General features: G+C 38.2%; 2 protein-coding genes across 2 annotated transcripts; one reads left to right on the forward strand and one right to left on the reverse strand.

Annotated features, from left to right (window-relative positions):
* LOC306869266 (DNA excision repair protein ERCC-6-like) lies at positions 1-5,613 on the forward strand. The gene is made up of 2 exons (XM_079415953.1): positions 1-1,748; positions 2,903-5,613. Exons 1-2 carry the CDS (start codon positions 192-194, stop codon positions 5,060-5,062), a joined length of 3,717 nt encoding a protein of 1,238 aa, XP_079272079.1. The 5' UTR covers positions 1-191; the 3' UTR covers positions 5,063-5,613.
* On the reverse strand, positions 5,440-24,139 carry LOC306869493 (uncharacterized protein; the record flags this gene model as incomplete). Its single annotated transcript, XM_079416260.1, has 18 exons — positions 5,440-6,779; positions 7,422-7,682; positions 8,099-8,942; positions 9,874-9,928; positions 10,203-10,253; positions 10,777-10,881; positions 11,234-11,405; positions 11,860-12,010; positions 12,727-13,133; positions 13,281-13,396; positions 14,387-14,499; positions 14,775-14,900; positions 17,121-17,216; positions 19,176-19,275; positions 20,912-21,075; positions 21,861-21,959; positions 22,146-22,259; positions 24,097-24,139. The coding sequence occupies 17 exons, from the start codon at positions 24,137-24,139 to the stop codon at positions 7,424-7,426; spliced, it is 3,015 nt and encodes a 1,004-aa protein (XP_079272386.1). The 3' UTR covers positions 5,440-6,779; positions 7,422-7,423.
* Between the last annotated feature and the right edge of the window lie 1,183 nt (positions 24,140-25,322).

The raw sequence follows: 25,322 nt of genomic DNA on the forward strand, positions 1-25,322 counted from the left end.
GGCAGGAGGGTAAGGAGGCTGCCTTGCAAGGTGATCTGCCTCGTGCCCTTGAGCTGTTTCGGTTGGCTTACCAGCTGCAGCCGAGTGACAAGCTGAAGAAACGGATCCAGGCCATACAGGATCTCATTCAGAGAGATGAGGAGGAAGATGATGAGGAGGAGGAGTTTGTGAATGTGAAAAATTGTGGATTGATGCTTTATAAAGGGCTCTACGACAAACTGTACGACCATCAGAAAGATGGTGTGGCATTCCTGTACAGTCTCTATCATGACGGAAGGAAAGGAGGAATCCTGGCTGACGACATGGGCCTCGGCAAGACCATTCAAGTCATTTCGTTTTTGTCAGGGATGTACGATGCAGAGCTGGCCAGTCATACCCTGTTAGTCATGCCTACCTCGCTCATTAAGAACTGGGTACGTGAGTTTGCCAAGTGGACCCCTGGCATGAGGGTGAAAGAGTTTCACGGCGCCAGCAAAGCCGAGCGAAACAGGAACCTGGAGCGAATCCAGCGCAAGGGAGGAGTTGTCATTACCACCTACCAGATGCTCATCAACAACTACGAGCAACTTGGATCATATGACCAACGTGAGTTCAAGTGGGACTACGTCATCCTGGATGAGGCCCACAAAATCAAAACCTCATCCACTAAAACGGCTAAAAGCGCTCACGCCATCCCTGCTAAACACCGTGTGCTACTGACAGGCACTCCAGTTCAGAATAACCTACGAGAGATGTGGGCGCTGTTTGACTTTGCTTGCCAGGGGTCGCTTCTGGGAACCTCCAAAACATTCAAAACAGAGTATGAGAATCCAATCACTCGTGCAAGGGAGAAAGACGCCACCCCTGGAGAGAAAGCTCTTGGATTGAGGATTTCTCAGAACTTGATGGACATCATCAAACCTTATTTTCTCAGGCGGACCAAAGCAGATGTTCAGCACAAAAAGCAAAAGCGTGAAGAAGGCTATGAAGATGAGGAAGATCAAGAGAACAAATGTCCAAATGCTGGTGAAGGTTTAGAGATGCCGTCGCTGACACGAAAGAACGATCTCATCGTGTGGACGTACCTTAGCTCGGTGCAGGAGGACATTTATAACCAGTTCATCTCGTTGGACCATATTAAGCAGTTGCTGACGACTACCAGGTCGCCGCTTGCAGAGCTTACGGTGTTGAAGAAGCTCTGTGACCATCCCAGACTCCTGTCTAATCGAGCTGTGACTCAGTTAGGCCTGGAGCAAGGTTCCGTCTCTGATGGCATCCATCTAGACGATGAGACTGAATCGGCTGTGAGTCAGATCGATAAAATTTCAGATGACACTTTGGTTGCGGAGTCAGGGAAGCTGCAGTTTCTTGTGTCTTTAATGGAATGTCTCCGTGAAGAGGGCCATCGGACCCTGATCTTCTCTCAGTCGAGGAAGATGCTAGACATCATGGAGCGAGTCCTGCGTAACAGAAACTTTCGCCTGCTGCGTTTGGATGGCACAGTGACGCAACTGGCAGAAAGGGAGAAGCGTATCATGCTGTTCCAGACAAACAAACGTTACACAATATTCCTCCTCACCACTCAGGTGGGTGGAGTTGGCATCACGCTGACTGCAGCAAACCGTGTCGTGATCTTTGACCCCAGCTGGAACCCCGCGACAGATGCTCAGGCTGTGGACCGCGCCTACCGAATTGGCCAAACTGAAAATGTCATCATCTACCGACTCATCACCTGTGGCACTGTGGAGGAGAAGATCTACCGCAGACAGGTAAATAAAAATCTTAACTTTACATTTGCTTCACCACATGTAGTTTTAATATTTAAAAAAAAAAATTATAATCCGTTTTGAAACAACATCTGCTGCTTCGATATGCAGGCAAAAAGAAGTAAGGCAGTTTGAATCACATTGAAAAGGATGTACAAAAAGCTACAAACTAATAACAAGCAATGCTTATGTTTCCAAATAAATGTTTTTATTCTTTAAAGTAGTTTTTTTGGTTATAATCTATAAAAAATAATCAGAAAATATTCATTAAAAACGGTACTCTTTACATTCATATTGTTTCTTGTTAGTGCACTTCAGTTGTGGTGTTTTTGTAACCAGTTTTTTAGTAATAATAATAATAATATGTATAAATTATATAATTTCTTAATTATATTTAAGGGATATTTCACACAAAAATTAAAATACTGTCATGAAGTACTTACCCTCATGTCGTTCCAAACCCATAAGACCGTTCATTTTTGGAACACAAATTTAGATTATTTTTGATGAAATCGGAGAGCTGTCTGAACCTCCACAGACATCAACGGAACTACCATGTTCAAGGTCCAGAAAGTTAGTAAGGACATCGTTAAAATGGTCCATGTGACATCATTGGTTCAACCGTAATTTTAAGAAGCTACGAGAATACTTTTTGTGTGTAAAGAAAACAAAAATGACAACTTTATTCAACAATTCGTCTCCTTCGCGTGTCCCTGGGGCCATTTTGGAGAGCATTAGGATGCATGCGCATGCTTTGATCTCAAACGTAAATATAATGTTGTTTACGTTCAGATCAAAGCATGTGTATGCATCGTGATACTCTCCAAAAAAGCATTCTCGTAGCTTTGTGAAATTAGTTAAACAACTGATGTCACATGGATAATTTTAACCCCTTGCTGTCTGTGCAGGATGCAGAGTCAGAGCTCTCGGATTTTGACAGAAATATCTTAATTTGTGTTCCGAAGATGAATGAAGGTCTTACGGGTTTGGAACGACATGAGTAATTAATAACAAAATTTTGTGTGAACTATCCCTTCAAGTATTATTTTTGTGTAAATTATAAAAAGACAAACACATTATTGTAATATTACTGTTGAACGTTAAATAAAAACAATATTAATTATTAAGCTGATGTTGTTTCTTTCCAATATCTGCAGGTGTTTAAAGACTCTCTCATCCGGCAGACAACCGGCGATAAGAAGAACCCGTTCCGTTACTTCAGTAAGCAGGAGCTGCGTGAACTGTTTAAACTCGAAGACACACACTCATCCACCACTCAGCAGCAGCTTCAGGCAATGCATGCACAAAACCGCCGCTCTGACACCAGCCTGGACCAGCACATCGCTCACCTTCACACCATGGAGATGTTCGGCATCTCCGATCACGACCTCATGTTTACTAAAGAGGTGGCACCCAATGAAGACGACCCTGAGGACGCAGAGTCACATCACTACATACAAACACGTGTCCAGAAAGCACAAGAGCTCATGCAGGCGGAATCAGAACTGCACGGCCAGCTCATAGACAGCATAGCCCAGAACACCGAACCCGCTTGGCTCAGGCAAATGGACCAGCCGAAATCTGCTGGTAGAGGCCGCCCGGCCCCCCCACGTGTCAAAAAAGAGCCTGTGACAGTGGATCTGACACATAACAGTTACGATGATTTAGAAATAGAGGAAGATGAGCAGAACTCTCCACTAGTTGAGGACGCGGAGGTGGAAGTTGTAAGTGAAGAAGTGCAAATTGTAGATGAAGAAGACCAAGTGGAAAACGAGTCTTCTTGGTCTGCTGGAGAAAGAAATGTGCATGTTAGCCCCGCTGCTGACAAGCTACCTCACACTGTGATCACGCTGGATGACAGTTTAGATGAGGAGGACGAGGTTTACACTAATGCAGCATCAGAGAAACAAAACTTGCCAAGTCCTTCTCGCCAGTTTCCAAAGTTGGAAGGACTTTCTATTGCATCTGATGCTCTTGGTAACGAAGAGGTTCAGGTGGACAAGCCTAATTTAAAGATGTTTTCATCACCCCAATCTCCAAATGAGGCCACAGCAGGAGAGTCTTTCAAAGCAGAGGTGGAAGTGGGAAACTTCAACTTGCAACTGGAAGACAGTGCAGATATGTTCTCTGTCGAAGAAGAGGAAGTTTGTGATGCTGAGGAGTCACAAACCGAGGAAAGTCATGGATTTCAGCTTCAGATGGACATCAGTGGAGAAAGGTTGGAAGAAGCAAGTATCCATGAAAGCAGACAAGATGGTAACCAAAACAATGTTGAAATCAGCAACTGTAACAACAGTGAGATCTTCAACCCTAACACTGGTGAAGTCAGCAAGCATGAATCTCCTCTGAGGATTCGTTCTGCTCCGGACACACCTGCGGATGACTCATTTGTGCATTCAGTTCGAAAAAAGAAAAGGCAGGTCATCTCTGACACTGATGAAGAAGACGAAGAAGAGGAGGAGTCAGAGAAGCCATGTTTAACAAGCAGTCCATTTACCAATAGCCTCAGCAGGCTGGGCTCTTCAACACCAAAATCCACTTTGATTGACGGCAACCAACTCCGGCGCAGCTTGAACGCTTCGGTAGCATCAAGAAGGTCCTTCGTTGTGTCTATGTTGGAGAATGAGTCGGAGGAGGAGTCAGCAGAGCCCAGTGAAGATGAAACCAAATCCTATGAGATTTCGGAAGCTAGTGAAAGTTATGCAGAAGAATCCGTGGTGGAAGAGGAGGAACTCAGTGGGGACCAAACCAAATCATTTGAGACATCAGATGCCAGAGAAAGTCATGCAAATGAATCAGCAGTGGAAGAAGAGGAGCCCAGTGATGATAAAACCGAATCCGATCAAATATCTGAAGTCAGTGAAGCGCATGGAAATGAGTCGGTGCTGGAAGAAGAGGAGCCCAGTGGAGAGACTTTAAACTCCGAAGAGTCCGCAAGTCACGAGGAGCTCGAAGAGGTGGAAGAAAGCATAGATTCAAGAGGAGACCAGGAGCATGAAGAAGGGCACAGCGCCCTGCTTGAGTCTACTGCTGATGTTGAACTAGACTCTAATGAAATGATGGACCAGTGTGCCCCTAAAACATTCCCTCCGGAAACACACATTCTTCCTACTAGCTCCACAGTAAGTGATGTGACTGCTTCTAAAGCCTCTGAGAACACGTATGAGATGCTGGTCCTGTCTGGGAAACAGTGTTTGGCAGAAGGGAGGAAGCAGGCTGCTCTGGATTTCTTTCTAAAAGCCATAGATATTAATACTGGTGATGCTGAGATCCAGCTCTTGATCATTCAGCTGTACAGGCAGCTTAGCCAACAGTAATATTAAAATGTGGATTATCATATCTGTACCATGTTTGACAACTTTTTTTTTTTGTCTGTTGGTAAAAAGAAATTGCAGACTGCATGTGACTGAAACATATTGTACTGATCAGAGGAACTTAAGAAAAATATGTTGTGTTTGTTAATACTGTTAGTGGACTTTCCCAGGAATTCCTCTGAATGTTTATTAGTTTTCTTTGATTTTCAAACTGTTCAATTTATCATATTCTGATATATACAATAATTGTGGAGAAAAATAAATAAATTCTCAGAGGTTTTGTAGCTTGTCTTTCTGGCTAGTATGGATAAAGTAATACATATTACTAGAAAGGTTTTCCCTTTAGATCAGAATTGGTTTTGATGAAACAAAGATACACGAGCTGGTAAAGACAGTTTATTGGTTTATTTCTAGGCATATAATTATGGCTTGATGCTCATGCCATCATGCACATCATCTACAGTAATCACAACTTGAAGTCACTGCTGTACTGTATTTAGAGATTGAAGCTGAGTCACTTGGAGAAGTTCCCTGCAGGCTAATTAAACAGTTTTTCAAGTAAGCTTTTTTTTGGTTTGTGCATCCACACTATACAGAACAATTAAACAACAAAGCCATCAACTCTCATACGTACCCTCTCCAAACATATATACCTGCAACACCCATAGACTAATGAAGTGTTCAGGTAAGTAAAAGTACACCAATGGGTTTTCGGTTTGGACCACAACACTTTCCTTCTTCAATGTTAAGGAATAAAGTCAGGACTCCAATATAACTGGTTTATATTTGTCAAAAGAACTTCTGAGACTGAAACTACATTGTTAAGCACAGTGATGACACCGGAGGAAGAATATGATACTAATTACTGGTAAACTAGGGCTTTAAAATTAGCTTACTGCCATTAATTCTTTTTATAATATACATGCTGTATTCACTGATGGTCATATTTCTCTAATGTCCTGCGGTACAAGCATTTCATAGCAAACTGGGGGTTTAATACAGTGATGCAATGCAGGAGATGTTAGTTGAGCTTAAAATACACAGCAATTACTCAACAAAACAGTTCATAATAATACCGTTAACAATGAGAGTCGACTGACAAAGAAACCTTTTGTCATGTATTACTAATTACAAAGAGTTAATATGTCTCTCTATTTATTACTTCATACAGTAATGCTTCCTAAAATATAAGAGTAACCAATCAGTGTTCTGTCTCTATCCAGTGATGACGATGTCATTGGAAAATGTTGAACTCTGGCACAAGATACCTTCAAAGTATTATGTCCAAACCCTCCTATTTTGGCCATACACACAACACACACGTTTGGTGAACACTACACACTTGAATTAAATTCTGTCCATAATACAAAACCACGGATTCAATACACGTTTTTTTTGTGCTGTAAAGATTAAAGGCAAAAGGACATCATTTTTAATTGAGGGCAACATTGAAACTAGACAGACAAATTTTGCACTCATATTTGCCATAAGTTAAATATATGAAGTTTCTGCAATATATAAATATATTGTGGAAACTTAATTTCCTGTAGAGCTGCTTTGCAACGATTTGTCTCGTAAAAAGCGCTATACAAATAAACTTGAACTTGAACTCATGCCCAGGAGTATTTTCTTCCTTCATTTCCACTTTCTTTCCTTTTCTGTTAAAAGAGATGAGCAGTCCCATTGCGGTCAGCTGCACCAATGTGGTCTGTCACATTATCTGGTAAATAGAGGAAAATATGTGTTTATGATGGCAAATTTATATGAAAATACAAATAAAAATTGATTTGGATATAAATCTATTTGGAACTTACTAGACTTGTGAGAATTTTTATATACACTACAGCTCAAAGCTTCGGGGTCAGTAACATTTTTTATCAAAGAAATTCATATATTTATAAAAGATTATTATATTAATAAAATTGACATTAAAGATTGCATTCATAAAAGAATCTTAAAAAAACGTTTATCATGGTTTCAACAAATATACTGAGAAGCGCAACTGTTTTCAACATTGATAATAATAAAATCAGCATATTAGACTGATTTCTGACTGGAGTAATGGCTGTTGAAAATTCAGCTTTGCCATCACGGGAATAAATTAAATTTTTAAATAATGTATATTCAAATAGAAAACTGTTATTTTTAATTGTAATAATGTTTCACAATATTATTTTTTACTGTATTAGAGAGCAGAAGACATATTTCTAAAACATAAAAAATATAATGCTGTACTATTTTGTTACATCTCAATTAGCAAGTTGTTAAAAAAAACAACTTTTGAACTGTAGTGTAGATCTGTTGTTGATTATCATCTATTCGTATGCAAAAGTATACAAATTGCATTTAACCAAACTTGTACCATTATTGTACGTGGTGTTTGTCAGAGGCTGGAGGGTTGGTGGGAATGAGTTTCGAGTCGGATCCAGGGCTACAGACCCCTTCTATTAGATTCTTGTTGCAGTCGCCCAGGCTGGCAGCAGGAGAGAGTCTGGGATAAGCTACTTGTCCAGTCAGATCCAACAGGTCCTCTAGAGCACGCATGTTATTCATTCCATTCTGCTGGGGAGAGTTCACTGGCGAGAATTCTGGGATGGAAATGAGTTCCTCCTTCGAAACGGGGCTGAGAATACAAAAAAACAAAGAAGACCAGGTACTCACTTGAGGTACTTAGGCCTCATACCCCCCAAATGTTGATAATGGATTATATTTACTTTGTTACATAATATATTGTGTAACATGTATGTGTTCTTATGCTATGTTTTTGTACTTTTTTTCTGTACAATATATATATATATATACACTGTCTTGTACAAAGTTTGTCTATAAACCAGGTCTCAATAATGATTACATTACAATATAGGAGATGACAGGTTGCTGCAGATTAGTGTGTGTAAATAAAAATCATAAATACATTTTACTCTATTTTTTTTTCGTATATTTTAGCCTTTTGTCTTACTGGGATGCAGTTTCTACCTGGTTGGTGTAGGGCAGTCCAGTTTACAGGATATGTTAACACAGTCACTGTGTCAAACTCACCTAACCTCCATGTACTGCACTTCATCTGCCGCTCCGCTCTTCCCCTCCAAAGTGTCCAGACGAATAAGAGGCAGAGGGGGTTTTGACTCTGTCAATGGGGTCAAGGAAGAGGGCAGGTTGTCGTTCCCTCCCTCCTTTGGTTTCTGTGTTGTCATCTGTCCACCAGCCTGAGGGACAGTCTTTGCTTGCGGGACAGTTACCGTTGAGCTCCCCTGTACATTAGCATGAGGGATGTCTGATTTCTTCACAGTGATTTCCTTCTTGGGTCTCTGAGCTGTGACCTGTCCATTCATTTGTACAGAATCAGGTGTTTTCACTTGGCTATTGGCCTCCTGTTTGGCCACCTGAGTGATAGTTTGGCTTTTTCCATTGGTCAGGTTGTTGTGAGTGGGCATATTTGCAGGTGCTTTCACTTGGGTGGAAACTTGGAATTTACTGTCTGTCATCACAGTACTCTTAATATTTGCTACTGTGTTTTCAGGCGAGCTCTTCAGCGGTGTTACCTCCACCTTTGCTGCTGATGCGTCTTCTCGCTTTATCTCCTCCTTCATTTGTAAACTTTGGGTCTTCACCTGTTTGCTCTCTTGTCTAATAGTTTTGGTATTCTCTTCACTTACCTTTGCTTTCTCTTGTGTTTTAACCGCAGTAGAGTTCATGTTGACATGGCCGTTCAAGGAGGGATTTTTTGAGGGCATGTGAGCAGGTGATTTCATCGCACATCCATTCTCTGGTCTTTTCCCTGGACTCTCCTGTTTGTCGGTCTGGCCGTGCACATTGACAGAGGTTGTCTGAATGGAGTTGGCCTGAAGTTTGACTTCAGCATTTGAGATCAAATGCCTACTACCTGAGAAGAAAAGATGTGTTGGACAGTTATAATAGTGAATAATATTTTTAGATTGATATTAGTCAGCAAATTTTTAACAGATGTCGAAGGCACACATTTTTTAAAGGTACATGAGGAAAAACCACATATGTTACATATATTTGGTAAAAATGTTTTTGATGAAATACTATTACAATTTAAAATACCTTTTTTCTTTAATCTATTTTTAGTATATTTTTAAATGTAATTAATAACTAAATTGTTCAGCAGCCATTACTTCAGTCTTCCGTGTCATTTTAAGCTTTAGAAATCTTTCTAATTTGCTGATTTGGTCCTCAAGAAACAATTTGTGCAAAACATGATACACTGTTTGAATGAATAGTTCAGAGAATTATTTTTGTTTGAAATAAATATTATTGTGCCGCGTATTTACTGACACTTTTGTTCAATTTAATGCATCCTTTCTAAGTATTATAGTGTAAATAAAATTTCACTAGTGATTTTGTATTTTGTGATTCATTATGTGCATTATGTCACAAACAAAAAAAAACACCTAATTTAGTCAAAAGCCACACAAATGACTGCAATTTAATGCAGAGCAGACTAAATATAGTCAGTGCAGTTTTTGAATAGATCACCTTGAACACAACCTTTGACAGAGAATACGATCCTCTCCTGCCACTGATGGAAAAATACCAGCAGGGCTGGCCTGATACATTAGCAGTATATACACATTTGCCTCTGGGGGAGAACAGTCTCAAATGGATTATGACTGGCAGTAGTGAACACTTTTAGATGCATTCACAAAATAGGCAACCCTCAATGCATGGGTATCATTTCTAAGGATAGCCACATAGAGAAAAAACACTCAATAATGCTTCAAAATGTTATTATCATGGGTTTCAACAATGTTTGGTGATAGTGAGTGTGAGAGAGCAGGGTTGAGTCGTACCTGGAGGAGAGGCGGGGTGGGAGACAGGAGACAAGGGCTCTGGGCTGTCCTCTCTCTGTGAATATCAGGTCATTCTGTTACTTTACCTTTGTTTCAAAGCAATCATTTCCGCTCTACTTTTTTTTTTACTTAAGACAAAAAAGGGTATGTGCGTCACATTCACATGGATGGTAATCCATGCAGGTATTTGTTTCAGCTGTACAAGTCTAATTTAACTGTTTTTGTTTGTGACGAGTCACACTTTACTACTGTAAAGTGTAGTACACATACTTTATTCAGCACACTGAAGACAATTATAAAGATAAATGTGATGGACGCTTTGTTTCTACCTTCATCTCACCGTCACTCTTCCTGGTTCTCTTCATTATTTCTTCAATTCTCTGCAGAGAACAATTTAAGCACATTTTAGTATTTTTCTATGGATAGTTTTTATATTATATTATATTATATCATACATAACATTTTTATTGACATATCACTTAAGACTTACTGATATAAATTTATTTGGAGTTGCACAATGCACATTTCTTAATATTATGCCTAAAATGTGTTTTAATATCACTATTAATAAGGCTTGTATAATATCAATATGCAAGACATTTAAAGTGTAACTAAAGTATACTTGCAATAGTTCCACTTCAGCACAGTCAAATATACATCAGTATATCTAACTTTTAGACCTCAGCACAACTGAAGTGCATTAAGTACTAAATTAGTGTTTCCAGTTTAGTAGATTTTAATTATACCAGTTTAGTATACTAAAAGTACAAGCGCAGGGTATTTTTATTGAGCACATAAATATGTAAATATATTTATAGCATACTTAACATGAAATAAATGTATTTCAAATACATTTTAGTATGTTTATGTTTCACTAGGGGGGCTTGCTGATGGTTGTGTTACCTTTTTTCGTTGTTGTCTTTCCTGTTCGTGTTGCTGTTTGAAAAGCTCTCTCTCCTGTCGCTGATGCTCAGCATCTTTTTGAGCACGAATCTCTGCCTCCTCTTTCTATTAAACACAAAGACACAACTGAAGGTTAGGAGTCAGTTACAGACAGAGACAGATGACAGATGACAGAGCGACTGATATAGATATCAGCAGTTCAACTTTGAGCAGATTTAGAACCATATTTAACTGCAGTATATACTTGGCCTTATTATTTGATTCCTTCTTATTTCTTGTGGAGAAATGGAAGATTTAGAAGAGTGGAGTAAAGAAAACGATGCTGAGTGAAAATAAATTTGGGACCCATGTAAAATGACTTATAGTCATTGTTTGCTGTTGGCTTTGAAACAGGATTTTACATTCTTCAGAAGTTTAGAGCAAGCTCATGCCTTTTGGTCCAGTTAAATCTTCTGACCTCTTTCTCCATCTGGGCCTGAAGCTCCTTCTCCTTCTTTTTTTTCTCCTCCTGCTCTCTCTTCTTCCGTTCCTGCTCTTGTCTACATTTCTCCTCCTCAGCTTGACGAGCTTTCTCTTCTTGTCGAGCTCTTTCCTCCAGCTGCCTCTTCTTAAGCTGCTCACTCTTTAGTCTGAAAATCACACGCAGACCAACACAGTCTCATGAGGAAACGTCACTCTAGTGCCTTTTATCCCACACCACCTCACTCTATCTCACTCTTGTATTCAAGAGACATTCAAACATCATTCTGGATCATAATTTTTTTATGCATTTAAAATTTTAAATGATCTTTATTTCTGTCTTTTTAGAAGATACCTTTCAGACTCATAATTGTACAGCATTTTGGTACTTTGTGGTTTTTAAGTTCTTTACAAATACATTTTAATTGAAAAACACATACAAAAAGCACCTTCAAAAGTGGCAGAAACCCCACAGATTTCTAGCACAAGATTCAAAAACATTTGTTAACACAGTTATGCAACGCATACTCATTAGAAATGTCTGAATCACGTTCGGCAAGGCAAGCACTGAACGCTTTGTACACTCGTTCAGAGAAATACAGCATCAGTCATAAACACGCATACTTTTCCTGCTCCACCAATTCCCTGCGTTGTTTCTCCTCCTGTTCCTTCAGAACTCTGGCCAGACGTCTGCGTTCTGCAAGCAGACGAGACGCCTCCTCAGCATCTGTCGTTCCAGCGACCACCTTGCCAGGAGAGTTCAGAGGTGAAGGATCTGTGAGAGAGTAAATCAAGATAAGCGAGTATAAATCATTTTTACAATTTAAAGCTGCTGTGAATGAGAAAAGCATAAACACAACTGATGAATATCACGCAGTTAAAATAAATTTTAACAAGGACGACCACAAAGCGCAATCCCTTTAGTCTCAAGGGCCAAATTTATAGTAATTCTTTTATACTAGTGAGTCTATGTATGTATGGTATAAATATTATCAAAATCTTATAGCATAGACATATATAGTCAATATATGTCAATATGTCACAGCACCAGTATCTATCATGATATACATAGATATAGATAGAAATATTTTATATATTATTTTTAGATTTTTATAAGAAACTGAAAGATATTTTATAAAAATACAGAAATAAAGATATACACATTTTTTAATGCATTTAAAATTTTAAACTATCTTTTATTTCTTTATTTTTATATATCTTTCAGTTTCTTACAATTGTATAGCAGTTTGGTACTTTGCAGTTTTTAAGTGCTTTACAAATACATTTTTATTGAATTGAAAACAAAAAGCACCTGCAATGTTGGCAGAAACCCCGCAGAGCAAAATTTATTTTGTATATGTGTGTGTATATAATATACACACCCATTAAGAATATGATAAATGAGATGTACAATAGCTGTCTGTCTGATAAAGTAAGTCTGCACTAGCGCGCTGAAGGAGGTTCATATTGTCTTACAGGTTTCAGACCCACCTGCAGTCACATCATTACAGTTTGATTTAGGATTTTTTTTCTCAGGGGTCTCCACCTTTTCATTCTTCTTCTGTTGGTTTTCTAAAACTACACTTTTCTTTTCCTTTGACCCATTAATGTGATTTTCTATCTTTATTGTTCTTCTTTCTCGAGGTGGTGTGCTGGAAACACTTGTCTCCATTTTTGGTTCCTTATCCAAACTTTCATTGTTAGGGCTCTTGTTCTGATGGATCTCAGCCTTGAGAGACCTGTCCTCCTTAGGATCCTGACCTTTGATGTCCTCAGCTTGCTTGTCTTCTGTCTTCCTATTGCTGTCACTGACCGGTGTGTCGGGTCTGTGTTTCATAGGGGAGGGTGGATATTGCCGCACTGTACAGGGCGATTGAGTACGACTCTTAGGCAATAACCTTCAAACCATACAAACAGAGAGCTGATTCAGACGCTTCTAGTCAGCACATTACTGAATAAACATGTAATTAAGCGGAGGTCACTTTGTCATCATCTTACGTATATGCTGAAAATAATATATATTGGTAAGTGTGTGTGTATCTTACTTGGGTGTGGCAGGTGAGACTGAGCGCCGGGTAACTTCAGCAGGAGATTTAGCTCGCCTAACCGGAGAACATGTGGCCGGAGAGCCAGTCCTCCTCTCTCTACGCAATCTCTCCTTCTGCATCAAACACAAATAACACATAATGCTCCATGGTACACTTCTGCTATATAGCAACACAATAGTTTCCTTTGCTTTGTCATTATTCATAGAAAAATGTCAAAACATTTCAGTGGGGAATTCCAAAGAGCAGTCTTTAGGAAACCAATAAAGTTTTAAACCACCAAATCAGTTTTTCCAGAAGTCAGCCATTTATTTGCCTTTACACCTGGATTTTTTTACTGCATTTTTGATAAATTGATTGTTTCTGTTTTATTTAAAGATCAACTTTGTTGATACAGAGTAGATGTAAAAAGGCAATGGCAATTCTGCATTCCCCTAGTTAAAAAGTAATATATTTATAATACATTTATTTCATACTGACTATAGTTCAAATCTATTCACATATTTACTTATATACTGTATTGCTCAAGTCTTACTGATAAAAAAAAGCCTGTAGTTAAACTTTGTGCACAGCACACATTTCTTAATATTACGCCTAAAATGCATTTTAATGCCACTACTGATGAGGATTGTATGATCTTTGAATAATATCAGTCTTTAAAAGCAAGATATTTAAAGTATACCTGAAGTATACTCGCAATAGTTCCACTTTAGCACAATCAAATATACTTCAGTATATCTTTAGTTGGACCTCAGCACTACTTCTGCATAATTAAAGTGCATTAAGTCAAAAATAATTTGTTGCAATTTAGCAGACTTTAAGTATACTACTTTAGTATACCAACAGTACAATTGCAAGGTATTTTTATTAAGCACATAAACATATAAATGTATTTGTAGTATACTTAGAATGAAATAAATGTATTTCAATACATTTTAGTATATTTATTTTTCACTAGGGTCATAAATAATAATTTTAATAATTTACTTACAGTAGTAGCTGATAACTAACTGCTGTAAAAGCATAGGGCAACACGCCTCAAACATAACTGAATAAATGAACAGAAGAGGTGTGCTTTTGAGTTTGTTCCAAAGATCTGTCCTGACCTTGGGTGTGTTGGGGGCACTGAGAGCTCCACTGGACTCTTCTGTTAGCACAGGGTTGTTTCTTCTTCGACTCGGTGACCCTCTGTATGGTGACCTGTGAGGACTGGAGGGCACTGCATGGGAGAGACATGGGAGCATTTCCTGGTCAGAACAGACCTGTCAATATTACCACTTGTGGCTACACAGCGTAAAAAACGACATTAAACACTAAGCAAGCCACATGTACACACATACACACTCTTTGGTTATCTAGAACAAAACAAACAAAAACTTTATTCAGTGGCACAAATGAACAAAGATGTGATTCAGCTCCTGTGTGAAGCTTTAATAAGATAATACACCTGTTGCCGTGTGTGTGTGTGTGTGTGTGTGTGTGTGTTACTGTTACCTTTGCAGCGCAGACAGGACAGATGCAGCTCTGCAGCACTGTTACAGCGAGTCAGTGAGGAGTGTGTGTGTGTGAGGATGTGATTCACTTTTAGTTTGTCCACAGAGTTCAGATGACCATAATCGGCTGACAGAGAGAGGGATGGAGGGATGGATAGATGGAGAGAATTAAAAAGAAAAAAGGAAGGAATGAATCGAATGGATGAGACAGACAACATTAATATGAATGGAAAGATGGAGGGATGAATTTAAAAATGTGTGTCCAAAGCCCTTTTTAAAGGGATAGGTCGCCCCAAAAATGAAAATGCTGTAATCATTTACTCACTTTCATGTTGTTCCTGTATAAATTTCTTCCTTCTGCTGAACACAAAAGTAGACATTTTGAAGAAACAGCTGCTTGTAGCCACTGACTTCCATAGAATGAAAAAGAAAATACTATGGAAGTCAATGGCTACCAGCTACTGTATGGTTACCAACATTCTTCAAAATATATTATTTTGTGTTCAGCAGTAGAAAGAAATTGATACAGATTTGGAACAACATAAGAGTGAGTAAATTATGACAGAATTTCATTCCATCCCTATACAATGTATTTAAAAACTGGACTAAAAGATTTGGATGAAGGGATAGCAGCATATAACACCATACAGGTCTAGAGTGACATGAAGGTTAAAAAAATGATGACATAAAATAGTTCATGTGAACTATTGATTTAAGTTACACAAAAATATATATATATATTTAAATGTAATAATGCAGATATTTTGTTGCATCTTTCAAACAAACCTAATTAGGATATACAGAAGAGATGATGATGAAAGCCAATTAGGGGATAGGGTGATGGGGGTTAGAGGGTGATATATGCATAGATCAGTGTGTGTGTGTGTGTGTGTGTGTGTGGTTATGTGAATGTGCTCATGCCTCTTAAATAAATAAAACAATTAAACTGAGATCTAATTAGACAGAAAAAACACCCAAGAACAGAAACATGCACACACACTTCAATATCAGAAGAACCACATAGCTGTGATTAAAGTACTGGTTCACACACATAAAGTTGTAAGTAAAAAATTAAAGTACACTCACAATAAATACAAAACACGCAAAAAAGACACAGCAGCACACAGACATTCCGATTTGCTTTGACTTTCACCAACCAAGTATTGAGCCACAGAGCAAGTGCACACTGACTATACAGTGCCGTGCTAAAGAATTCAACAATTCTCTCATTCTCTGATGTTTTTATTTCAAAGCACTGATATTAGTGAAATAGAGCCAAATATTATCAGCTGAACTGAGAACAGAAATTAGCCAAAAATTGTTTCTGTCCTGTGCAAAACCACTGTCTTGATGCAGGGGTTTTCTAGATGGTTGCCAGGGTGTTGCTAGCATGTTGAACTGCCTATTCTAGAGTGTTTTGGGTGGTTTCTATGTGGTTGTACTGGCCAAAGTCAACAGAACTCATCCCCAGGTGTGATACCTGGTCACAAGATGTGGCTCACGTTTCTCCTTCCATGTAAAATTTTCTCAGACAAGAAAAAGTTCATTGTTTATTGTTAATACTGTTATGATGTATGTGGCACTGGTCACACAAAGGTAATTTTTTTTTATCATACAGACAGTTTTCTGTTTCTCAGCATGTGACCAATTTTCACTTTTCGCATGTGGAAATCTTTCACTCTCACACGAAATCCAGCATCGCATGCATTTCTGATCAAATGACTGGAATTTTCCTATGAAAAATTCACAGAACAACAGGAAATGTGATTGCACCTTAAGCCTATATGAAGCTTTTGTTGTTGTTGGCCAGTTTTATCACCCATCAAGCAAACATCCAAAGTCAGAATATTTAAAAAAGCATTAGTATTTGCCATAGCAATCACTAATTAAAAACAAATTATTTTCAGTGCTTAGAAGTTAAAGAAAAATCACATGAAACTGAATGCCAGTGAAGCATTTGTAATTCAGCGATTGAGAGAATGTACCTTTGGCCTGAATACTTCTACAAGGCAATGTACATTCAGATTAGGTATAGCAGCATGTGAATTGCTCAGCAAAACAAATACTGGACATTATTTTACTTGAAAGCAGCCTCCTCTTTTCATCCCCTTATCTTGCTGGCTCTTGTTTAAAAAAAAAATTTCAAGTCAAATATATTTACGTAGCATTTATGAACAGACCTAAAATATTTGAGACCTGAAACCCCACTTTGGCCCCTAAGTGCTCAGGCAGGAACAGGGGAAGGAGAGCAGGCTGGTTTAGAGTTTGGGGATGGAAACCAAAAATGGTGTCACTCCGAGGGGACGGGGGTAAGAGGGGATGAGAAAAGGCCAGCTCGGGTTCATACCGTTGCCTGATTCGATGGCAGCAGGAGAGGGGGCAGCGAGGTCATGGGGGAGGGCGGAGGCAGCAGAGAGAGGAGGCGGGGCATTCTCCCAGTCACCTGGGCGATAGGGTCACGGTAGATCACAGCAGAAACAGCAGAGCGTTATGGACAGACTGGGTATACCCTTAGGTGAAGTGTGTGTTTTTGGGGTGGTTCACCACGTCCTCTGGCGCTCTTTAAGCATGGCAGCCAGACACAATGAGCAGGGCTGAGCTGATTCAGACACACTCAAACTCAAAATCTGCATCCTTCACATACACACACCGCAAAACATCAGAGCACGCTTTCAAGTACTAAAATCTGAGTGTTCTCAATAAACATTCACATTCCTGGGGTAAAAAGGGATAGTTCACCACCCAAAAAAAATATTTCTGTTTTTGTTCCCTTTGACTTACATTGTATTTTTCTTACATTACATTTTTTGCACATGCAATGGAAGTCAATGTGAACTGAAAATGTTTAGCTGTAAACATTCTTAAAAAAAAAATTCTTTCACAGAAGAAAGAAAGTAATTCAGGTTTGGAACGACATAAGTGTGTGAGCAGCGTTGGGAAGGTTACTTTGGAAATGTAATAGGTTACAGATTACAAGTTACCCTATTTAAAATCAATGTAATAAGTAGTGTAACTATTTCAATTACTTTATTAAAGAAATTACATTTGATTAATTTTCTAAATTTCTAACAAATGTTTTCAACTGCTAATCATTTTCAAACATTTAAACCAGGCAGGGTTAACCTTCAATTAAGATTATAATAATTTATTTTTAAAGCACAGCCACCACAAAATCCGACTTTAGCACCTCTTTTCACTTTGAGATCATTCTGAGGTTAAATACAGATTTAAAATCATAACAGGAAATAGTTTAATAGCTATAAAACTGTTTTTGAAATCAAATCTTTGCATACAGGGAACACTAGCATCTAACAGTTAATCTAAAAAAAAAAATCATAGACATAAACCGAAATAGGAAATAAAACAATTATTGAATAAACGTCCTATTCTGTGTCCTAAACTCCTGAAACATTGGTGTCTCATATTTTAGAGCAGTCAATGCAATTTGGGAAAGAAATCAATTAAATCTGTATGTGTGTGAAAATATTCAGATGTCCCTAACCCCCTTTGTAATCTTTCAAATTTTCATAAGTAACTGTAATTTAATTACGCATTTGTTCCTCAGTAACTGTAACATTTACATTTATTTTGTAATTAAATTACATAATTTCCGTTACATGTAACTAGTTACTCCCTAACATTTGATAACATAATTTTCATTTATGAGTGGACTATCCCTTTATTACAAAACGTTCAAATGTCACTGTGGATAAAAACATATGCTAAACAAATTAATTTAACCTATTTTGTTAAAATAATAATAATAATAATATTTTAATAATTTAGATTTCACAAATTTTACAATCTACAATGACTTGGATGAATAAATGCCTTCAGAAATGTTACACAAACCAGCTTTCTTCCTTCTGAACATCCCTAGCTTCTTAAATGATTAAATCTAAGGCCCCAAATCAATAACCAATTTCTTAACCAATTAATGTGCTTGTATCTAAATCAAGCCAAAAGGACGGGGCGCAGCATGCAGAAAGTGCTGATTCACTCAGGCCTGCCTGTCCTTCCTCTGATGAGCTGAAGTGTGAATCCTGAGTTCTAGTAGCACTGTGTCCTAAAGCCCAGATGAAAATCATACAAAATGCAAGTACACACTGCACTGCAGGAAAATACATGTTCTTGAAACCTTAAAAAATAAATAAGGATAAAATAATAAACAAAATCACCTAAAACGGAGAAGAAAAAATGCTGAATAAATGAAATTGAATTTAGTTCCAAAAATGCAGCTTTTTCATGAGTTGAACCTGAGTTGACTGTTGAAATCCACAATATCATGAAACATTTCCTCACAGTAATGCCTTACTTCTATTGTCACTCCATCACTGCTCACTCCCCTCCTCCCAGCCTCTGTTTTTCTTCAGCCAGTGTGATGTGTGTGCATTACACTCACCTTGAGCGGTGCCGTTGGGACCCCATGCCCAGCGTTTATTCCTGTTCTCCAACTGCAAGCTGCGCTCCAGAGATCTCCTCATTAGAGCTTCCAGACGCTCCTGTGTGTGCCGTTCCAGCACAGGAAACACCAGACACTCACTTCACCAGTGGACATTTACACCAACAACATCAGTACAAGCACAAAGGGTGTAGATATATGCACTGATAGAAGAATAATCTTCATCTACACTACCCATAATTACATATGATTGCCTATACATACTGTTCAAAAGTCTGGGATCAGTTAGATTTTCATTTAGTTATTTATTTATTTTTGAAAGAAAGTAATACTTTTATTCACCAAGGATGCATTAAATTGATCAAAAGTGGCAGTAAAGAAATGCATAATGTTACAAAAGATTTCAATTTCAAACCAACGTTGTTCTTTTGAACTTTCTATTCATCAAAGAATCCTGGAAAAATATTAAGCAGCACAACTGTTCAACATTACTAACAAGAAATGTTTCTTAAGCAGCAAATCAGTCTATCAGAATGATTTCTGAAGGATCATGTGACACTGAAGACTGGAGTAATGATGCTGAAAATTCAGCTGTGCCATCACAAGAATAAGTTACATTTTAAAATATATTAACATAGAAAATGTTTCTTTTAAGTTGTAATAATATTTCACAATATTACAGTCTTATTACTCTATTTTCGATCGAATCAATGCAGCCTTAGTGAGCGTAAGAGACTTGTTTCAAAAACATTGTTAAAATAAATTGTACTAAGCCCAAACTTTGGCAGTGTAGTGGCAAATCAAGACTCAAGTACTACATAACACCTTCATTTCCTTCATTAAGTTCTAAAACATTCACTTCTAGAGATATGGCACTAACAGGCACCCCATGAATAGCAAGTTGCATACTCAAATATTGACATGGCAAGTTATGAAGCAAATTTCAGCCATCTCATTTAAGCTTCCTTTTGTATTTGCTTTGCATTTATGCAAATGGTTCCAGCAACATTTGTTGAGTCCAGCATCACCTCCCCCGCATGCCACCTTGTTCCTCTTTCGTTCTTTGCCCACTCCTTTTCAGGACCAGCCTTTCCAAAATGAACATAGTTGTGAAAGCTTACTGTGTGGCAAATGAAGGCTGTGTTTGAGAAGAATAATGAATCCGCAACCCAGCGAGAGACAAGGATTAAAATAAAGTCTGATCTGATCTGGCCAAATCCCTCTGATTGGAGAAGTATCACAAGCCACGGAACCCAGTAAACACTCACAGGCTCTTAACAGATAAATGAGTGTGTAAGAATAGTGTCAGCCCTGTGGATGGGTGATATTACATGGCAAGGCAGGAATTCATTGCCATAGATACAGTGCAATTGCTGAAAATGTCATTTTGCACAACATAAATGTTGTGATTTTTTTTTTTTTTTACTCAGATGGTTTTGCATTGCACCATATGAATTTATTCACAAATGTATTCAAAATACAGACCTAATTGTGCTAAAACTATTGGAGATAAATTACAAAAGAAGGTTTCAAAAGACTGGCTGATTATTTTTCTAATTATGTCCTGACATCTGGCATATCAATGCCATATGAGAAAATCTGAAAGCATTTGAAAGGTCAAGGGAAGAATAGCATCTTGTGTCCATCTTAAATGAACAAAAACAGTATCTGCTCTTTCATGACTCCTTGCTTGGACATTGAGTCCTAGGACAGATGCATTTGACTAGATCTCTGACCTTCTCCTCCTCAAGCTGTTGTTTTCTCTTCTCCTCCACGGCTGCTCTGCGAAGCTCCTCTTTCTGTCTCTGCTCCTCCAGCCGCTTCCATCGCTCTTCCACCGTCTTCTCATACTGCAGCTGTGCCCGCTTTTCCTTATCTTTTATAGCTTGATCCCGTACAGCTGAGAGAGAGAGCGAGAGAAACTATTGACTTCATTTTAGCTTGTTATGAAACAACACCAGCAAACTCAAAGCTCATCAACATTGTTACTGACAACTTCAGCAATTTTGGGGCTGTTTTCATAGGGAATGGAAATTAGCATTGTGTTAAAATACGTGTGAAATTAAAAAAAGGTTGCACTGCATCTTGCATCCTGTGAAAATCACTAAATCACGAGCAATGCAATACACCACCACTATTAATATGCATTAATTTGATATAGAAAATGATGTTCCATTTATTCATTACTGTAGCTCAAACAGTAAACCATGGTGCTAGTGACACTGAGATCATAGGTCCAAAAATGCATGGACTGATAAAATATAGACCTTCAATGCAATGTTCATTTTAATAAAATCATCTGACATGCATAGATTAAACCTTCATCTCATATTCCTCCGAAATCTTAGAATCGCCCCTGTGAGTCACTTATCTGAATTCACTGCACCCACACATTCAGAGACACGAACAGACACACTTACCCAAACTCCTCTCCCTCTCCTCACGTCTTTCCTTGGCAAGTCTCATTCTATCATCTGTCTTCAAATAGCCCTCCATATCTTTGAGAGAGAGAGAGAGAGAGAGAGAGAGAGAGAGAGAGACAGAGAAACATGAAAACAAAGGAAAATAGAAACTTTATCTCTTAGATATTTTTACACAGCTTGAGCTGCTTTTAGACACATAATCAGATGAGACAGAAGACATCCACTTGACACCAACAGACAATGTGGGACTTACATTGTTTACCTGCATGAGCGTTGGTATTGGGTGGATGGCGTGAAGGCGAAGCGTGCCCGTTGGTTTGAGTTTTCTTTTCGGTGACAGTGGGTGGGGTCAGAGCGTCATCTTCAGGATGAAGACAAAGGACGAGGATGAAGGAGAAAATGATGTCAGTGAAATTTAATGTTCAGACATTAGTACCAAATTTTATTTCTAACAGGAACACCTTTTCAACAATATATATATATACACACACACACACTTTTTTAATTAAAATGTGTGCTTTTGCAAATGAATGTAGGCTGCTCTTACTGTGTTTTATAGAAGGGCTGCCTTGGTTGGTTTTCTGGTAAGTTGGTGATGCATGGTCATTGCTTTGCGGTCTCTTTTCCAGAGTTAAAGGTGATGTCATTATTTTAGTGACTGCTGAGAAAAAAGAACACACCAACAGGGATGAAAACTGGTTGAAATGGCAAGCTTGGGTGTTGAGAAGACCTTGACATACATAGCTGGCCTTGTTAAACAGAGATTGTTATTATAGACACATATATTGTTATAAAGACACGCACAAGTATATAAAGAGACACAAAACAGAGCATTACAGAACTACTGTTGCACAAATTAAGATAAACAGAGTGATCATTTCTGTTCTGAGTCAAGGACAAAGAATAGACCATTGATTTATTATGAATCTGAAGCCGTGACCTAGTTACTTCACCTATAAGCTCAATCAGTCATTTCACAGACACGTACACTAAATAGAGTCAGAAGTTATGTCATTCATCCACAGGGATTTGCATTCACTAGAACACATAAACACTGTTCACTGACCATCAATAAATTAGGTAAATTAGTACAGAACAAATTAGCATTTTGTGCCTTGAATGGTACAGTGAGCTCTAAAAATAAACTATTAAATACTGAAATGGTTCTTGACAGAGCACTGAAAATGCATTATGTCAGATGTTCTTTTTAGTTCAGTTAAGTTCAGTTTTCAACCTCCTTTCTATCCTCTGCATGACGTGTCTTTTAAATAAATTGCTCACTCATGATGGTGTCCTTTGTCTGCTCCGTCTCTTTCCTTTTTCTCTTCCTCTCTGCTTCCCTAACTCTATTCCCAATACACACACACCCTCTGCTATAAGAAGCAGAGTGGACATACAGCTGGCTGAGAATGTGTGTGCTCAGTGACATATAGTTCCATGAGCAATGCAACACGGCACTACAACTAAAAATACTCATGCCATGTTCATGCAGAAAACTCCTGACAATATAATGAGGTCTAACTACAGACAATACAGGTAGAGCATACAATATATTTTTAATCCTCTAAAGACATAAGTACTGACGTGATTTGAAATTCTTACACCTAACACCTAATCAAATTTCTTAATTTTGTCTGAAAATGTATTTCATATAATTACATCTTTATATAATATATATATATATATATATATATGCTCTATATAAATGGTTTCGATATTAAGAATGGTATCAATAAAAATATTAGAGAATCTCTTGAAGGAAATCATTTGGGATTCTAAATAAGACCCTACCTTGCTTATTTAGTTTTATAAATATAATAATATAATTATAATAAATATACTATTTCATTTGCATGAACACAAACCAATATATGGGCCTATATTAAGTAAAAAGCTTTTGTTATTGATGCTACAAGTGTGCTACAATGATCTGTCAAAATGTGTGTCAAATATACATTTGTCTGTGGTTTGGACACAAAAGTGCATTGCATGCATTAGGACAGCGACAGTTCTGCCGATGCTGCTTATATCACACGCTCCTGAACCGGATGTAGCTCCCTCCATCGATTTTCCATTAAATTAATTCGGCAAATGGACGTGGTTCAGTCTTAACGGCTCTAATCTCATCAGAGTTTGACTTCATAGCGTTAGGCGGTGCTCGCCCCGTCAACTTTCGAGAATCTCCCATGCCATGAAAATACAACGCAGTACAGAAATAATAGACTTGCCCCATCTGACGATAACAAACAAACCATAAACCCCTGCATCGAGTCGCGCCGGAAATTGTCCTCAACAGACAGACTAAACTAAAAAAGTAAACGATCAGACAGCAGCTCTTAAGCTTTTGAGAAGGAAATGATTCGACTGAGTAAGTCATTGTTCTTCATCGCCTCACTATAGCATCACAAGCATGGAAATATGAGTAAGCAAGTCATTGTCCTACTCATCTGATACACATGCAATCAAAACTGAATGTTACCTTTGCGCAAGTCGCTCACCTGTCGATGTACTGACAGCGGTGTTGACAGCGTTCTCCGCCATCTTCGCGGTCCACCGGCGGCTCTTCCAACCGCAATGTCACGGACAGCGCCGCAGCAAAACGCTACCCCCCAAAAAAATCAAGCCAAGAGAAACAGCATAGCCAGCTCCTTTCTGGACTGCCGCTGCGCTACCGGGACCGGATCCGCTTTCCACGCTCTCAGCAGAACGCGCTTCTTGGCGCTATCGCAGATTGTTAGCTTTGCAGCGAGAGGAAAGTTCTTCTGTCCGGTAAAGAGGAGAGTCGCGAGATGCTGGACAGCGCAGTGGTGCTGAAGCACGGGGGTGACGTCATCCCCAGCTGCGAAAACCACCACAGAGAAACGGGTTTAGGTCTACGACAAACAAAACACTGCCCACGTCCACATGCTCACATTACACATTTAGGCGAATCAATTATTTAAGGAAAGAAATATTAATTAAAATTTGTGACCCTGGACCACAAAACCAGTCAGAAGTGTCAATTTTTCAAAATTGTATATCATCAATAAATAAGATTTCCATTGATGTATAGTTGATTATGATAGGACAATATTTGGCCGAGATACAACTATTTGAAAATCTGGAATGTGAGAGTGCAAAAAAACTCTAAATATCGAGAAAATCGCCTTTAAATTTGTCCAAATGAATTTCTTAGCAATGCATATTACTAATCAAAAATTAAGCTTTAAGATATTTACGGTAGAAAATTTACTAAATATCTTCATGGAACATGATCTTTAGTTAATATCCTAATGATTTTTGGCATAAAAGAAAAATCTATAATTTTGACCCATACAATGTATTTTTGGCTATTGCTACAAATATTGCTACTTAAGACTGGTTTTATGGTCCAGGGTAAGGTAAGGTAATCCATTACATGATTACACATTTTAGGTAATTAGACTATACTTTGGATCACTTTTGACATATCTCGTTTTCCACATTGATTTAAGTATGATAATCTTTTACCATATTGATATAAAAACACAAAGAGTATATTTCATTTGTTGTTATCAGCAACATGAAGTGCAAACCGTAGTCTGATTACGAGTATTTTAAAATGTAATTTAATTAAATGTACTTACATTTTGGAATCTGATTACTTAGGCTAATCCAGATTATTGGTAATCAGTTACTACCATCTCTGTATGTATATGTACAGGCAAGCAGGTAGCATGCACTCACTAGTTATATTTGTCCATTC

This window comes from Barbus barbus (genome assembly GCF_936440315.1).
Source record: "Barbus barbus genome assembly, chromosome: 5".
Classification (NCBI taxonomy): Eukaryota; Metazoa; Chordata; class Actinopteri; order Cypriniformes; family Cyprinidae; genus Barbus; species Barbus barbus.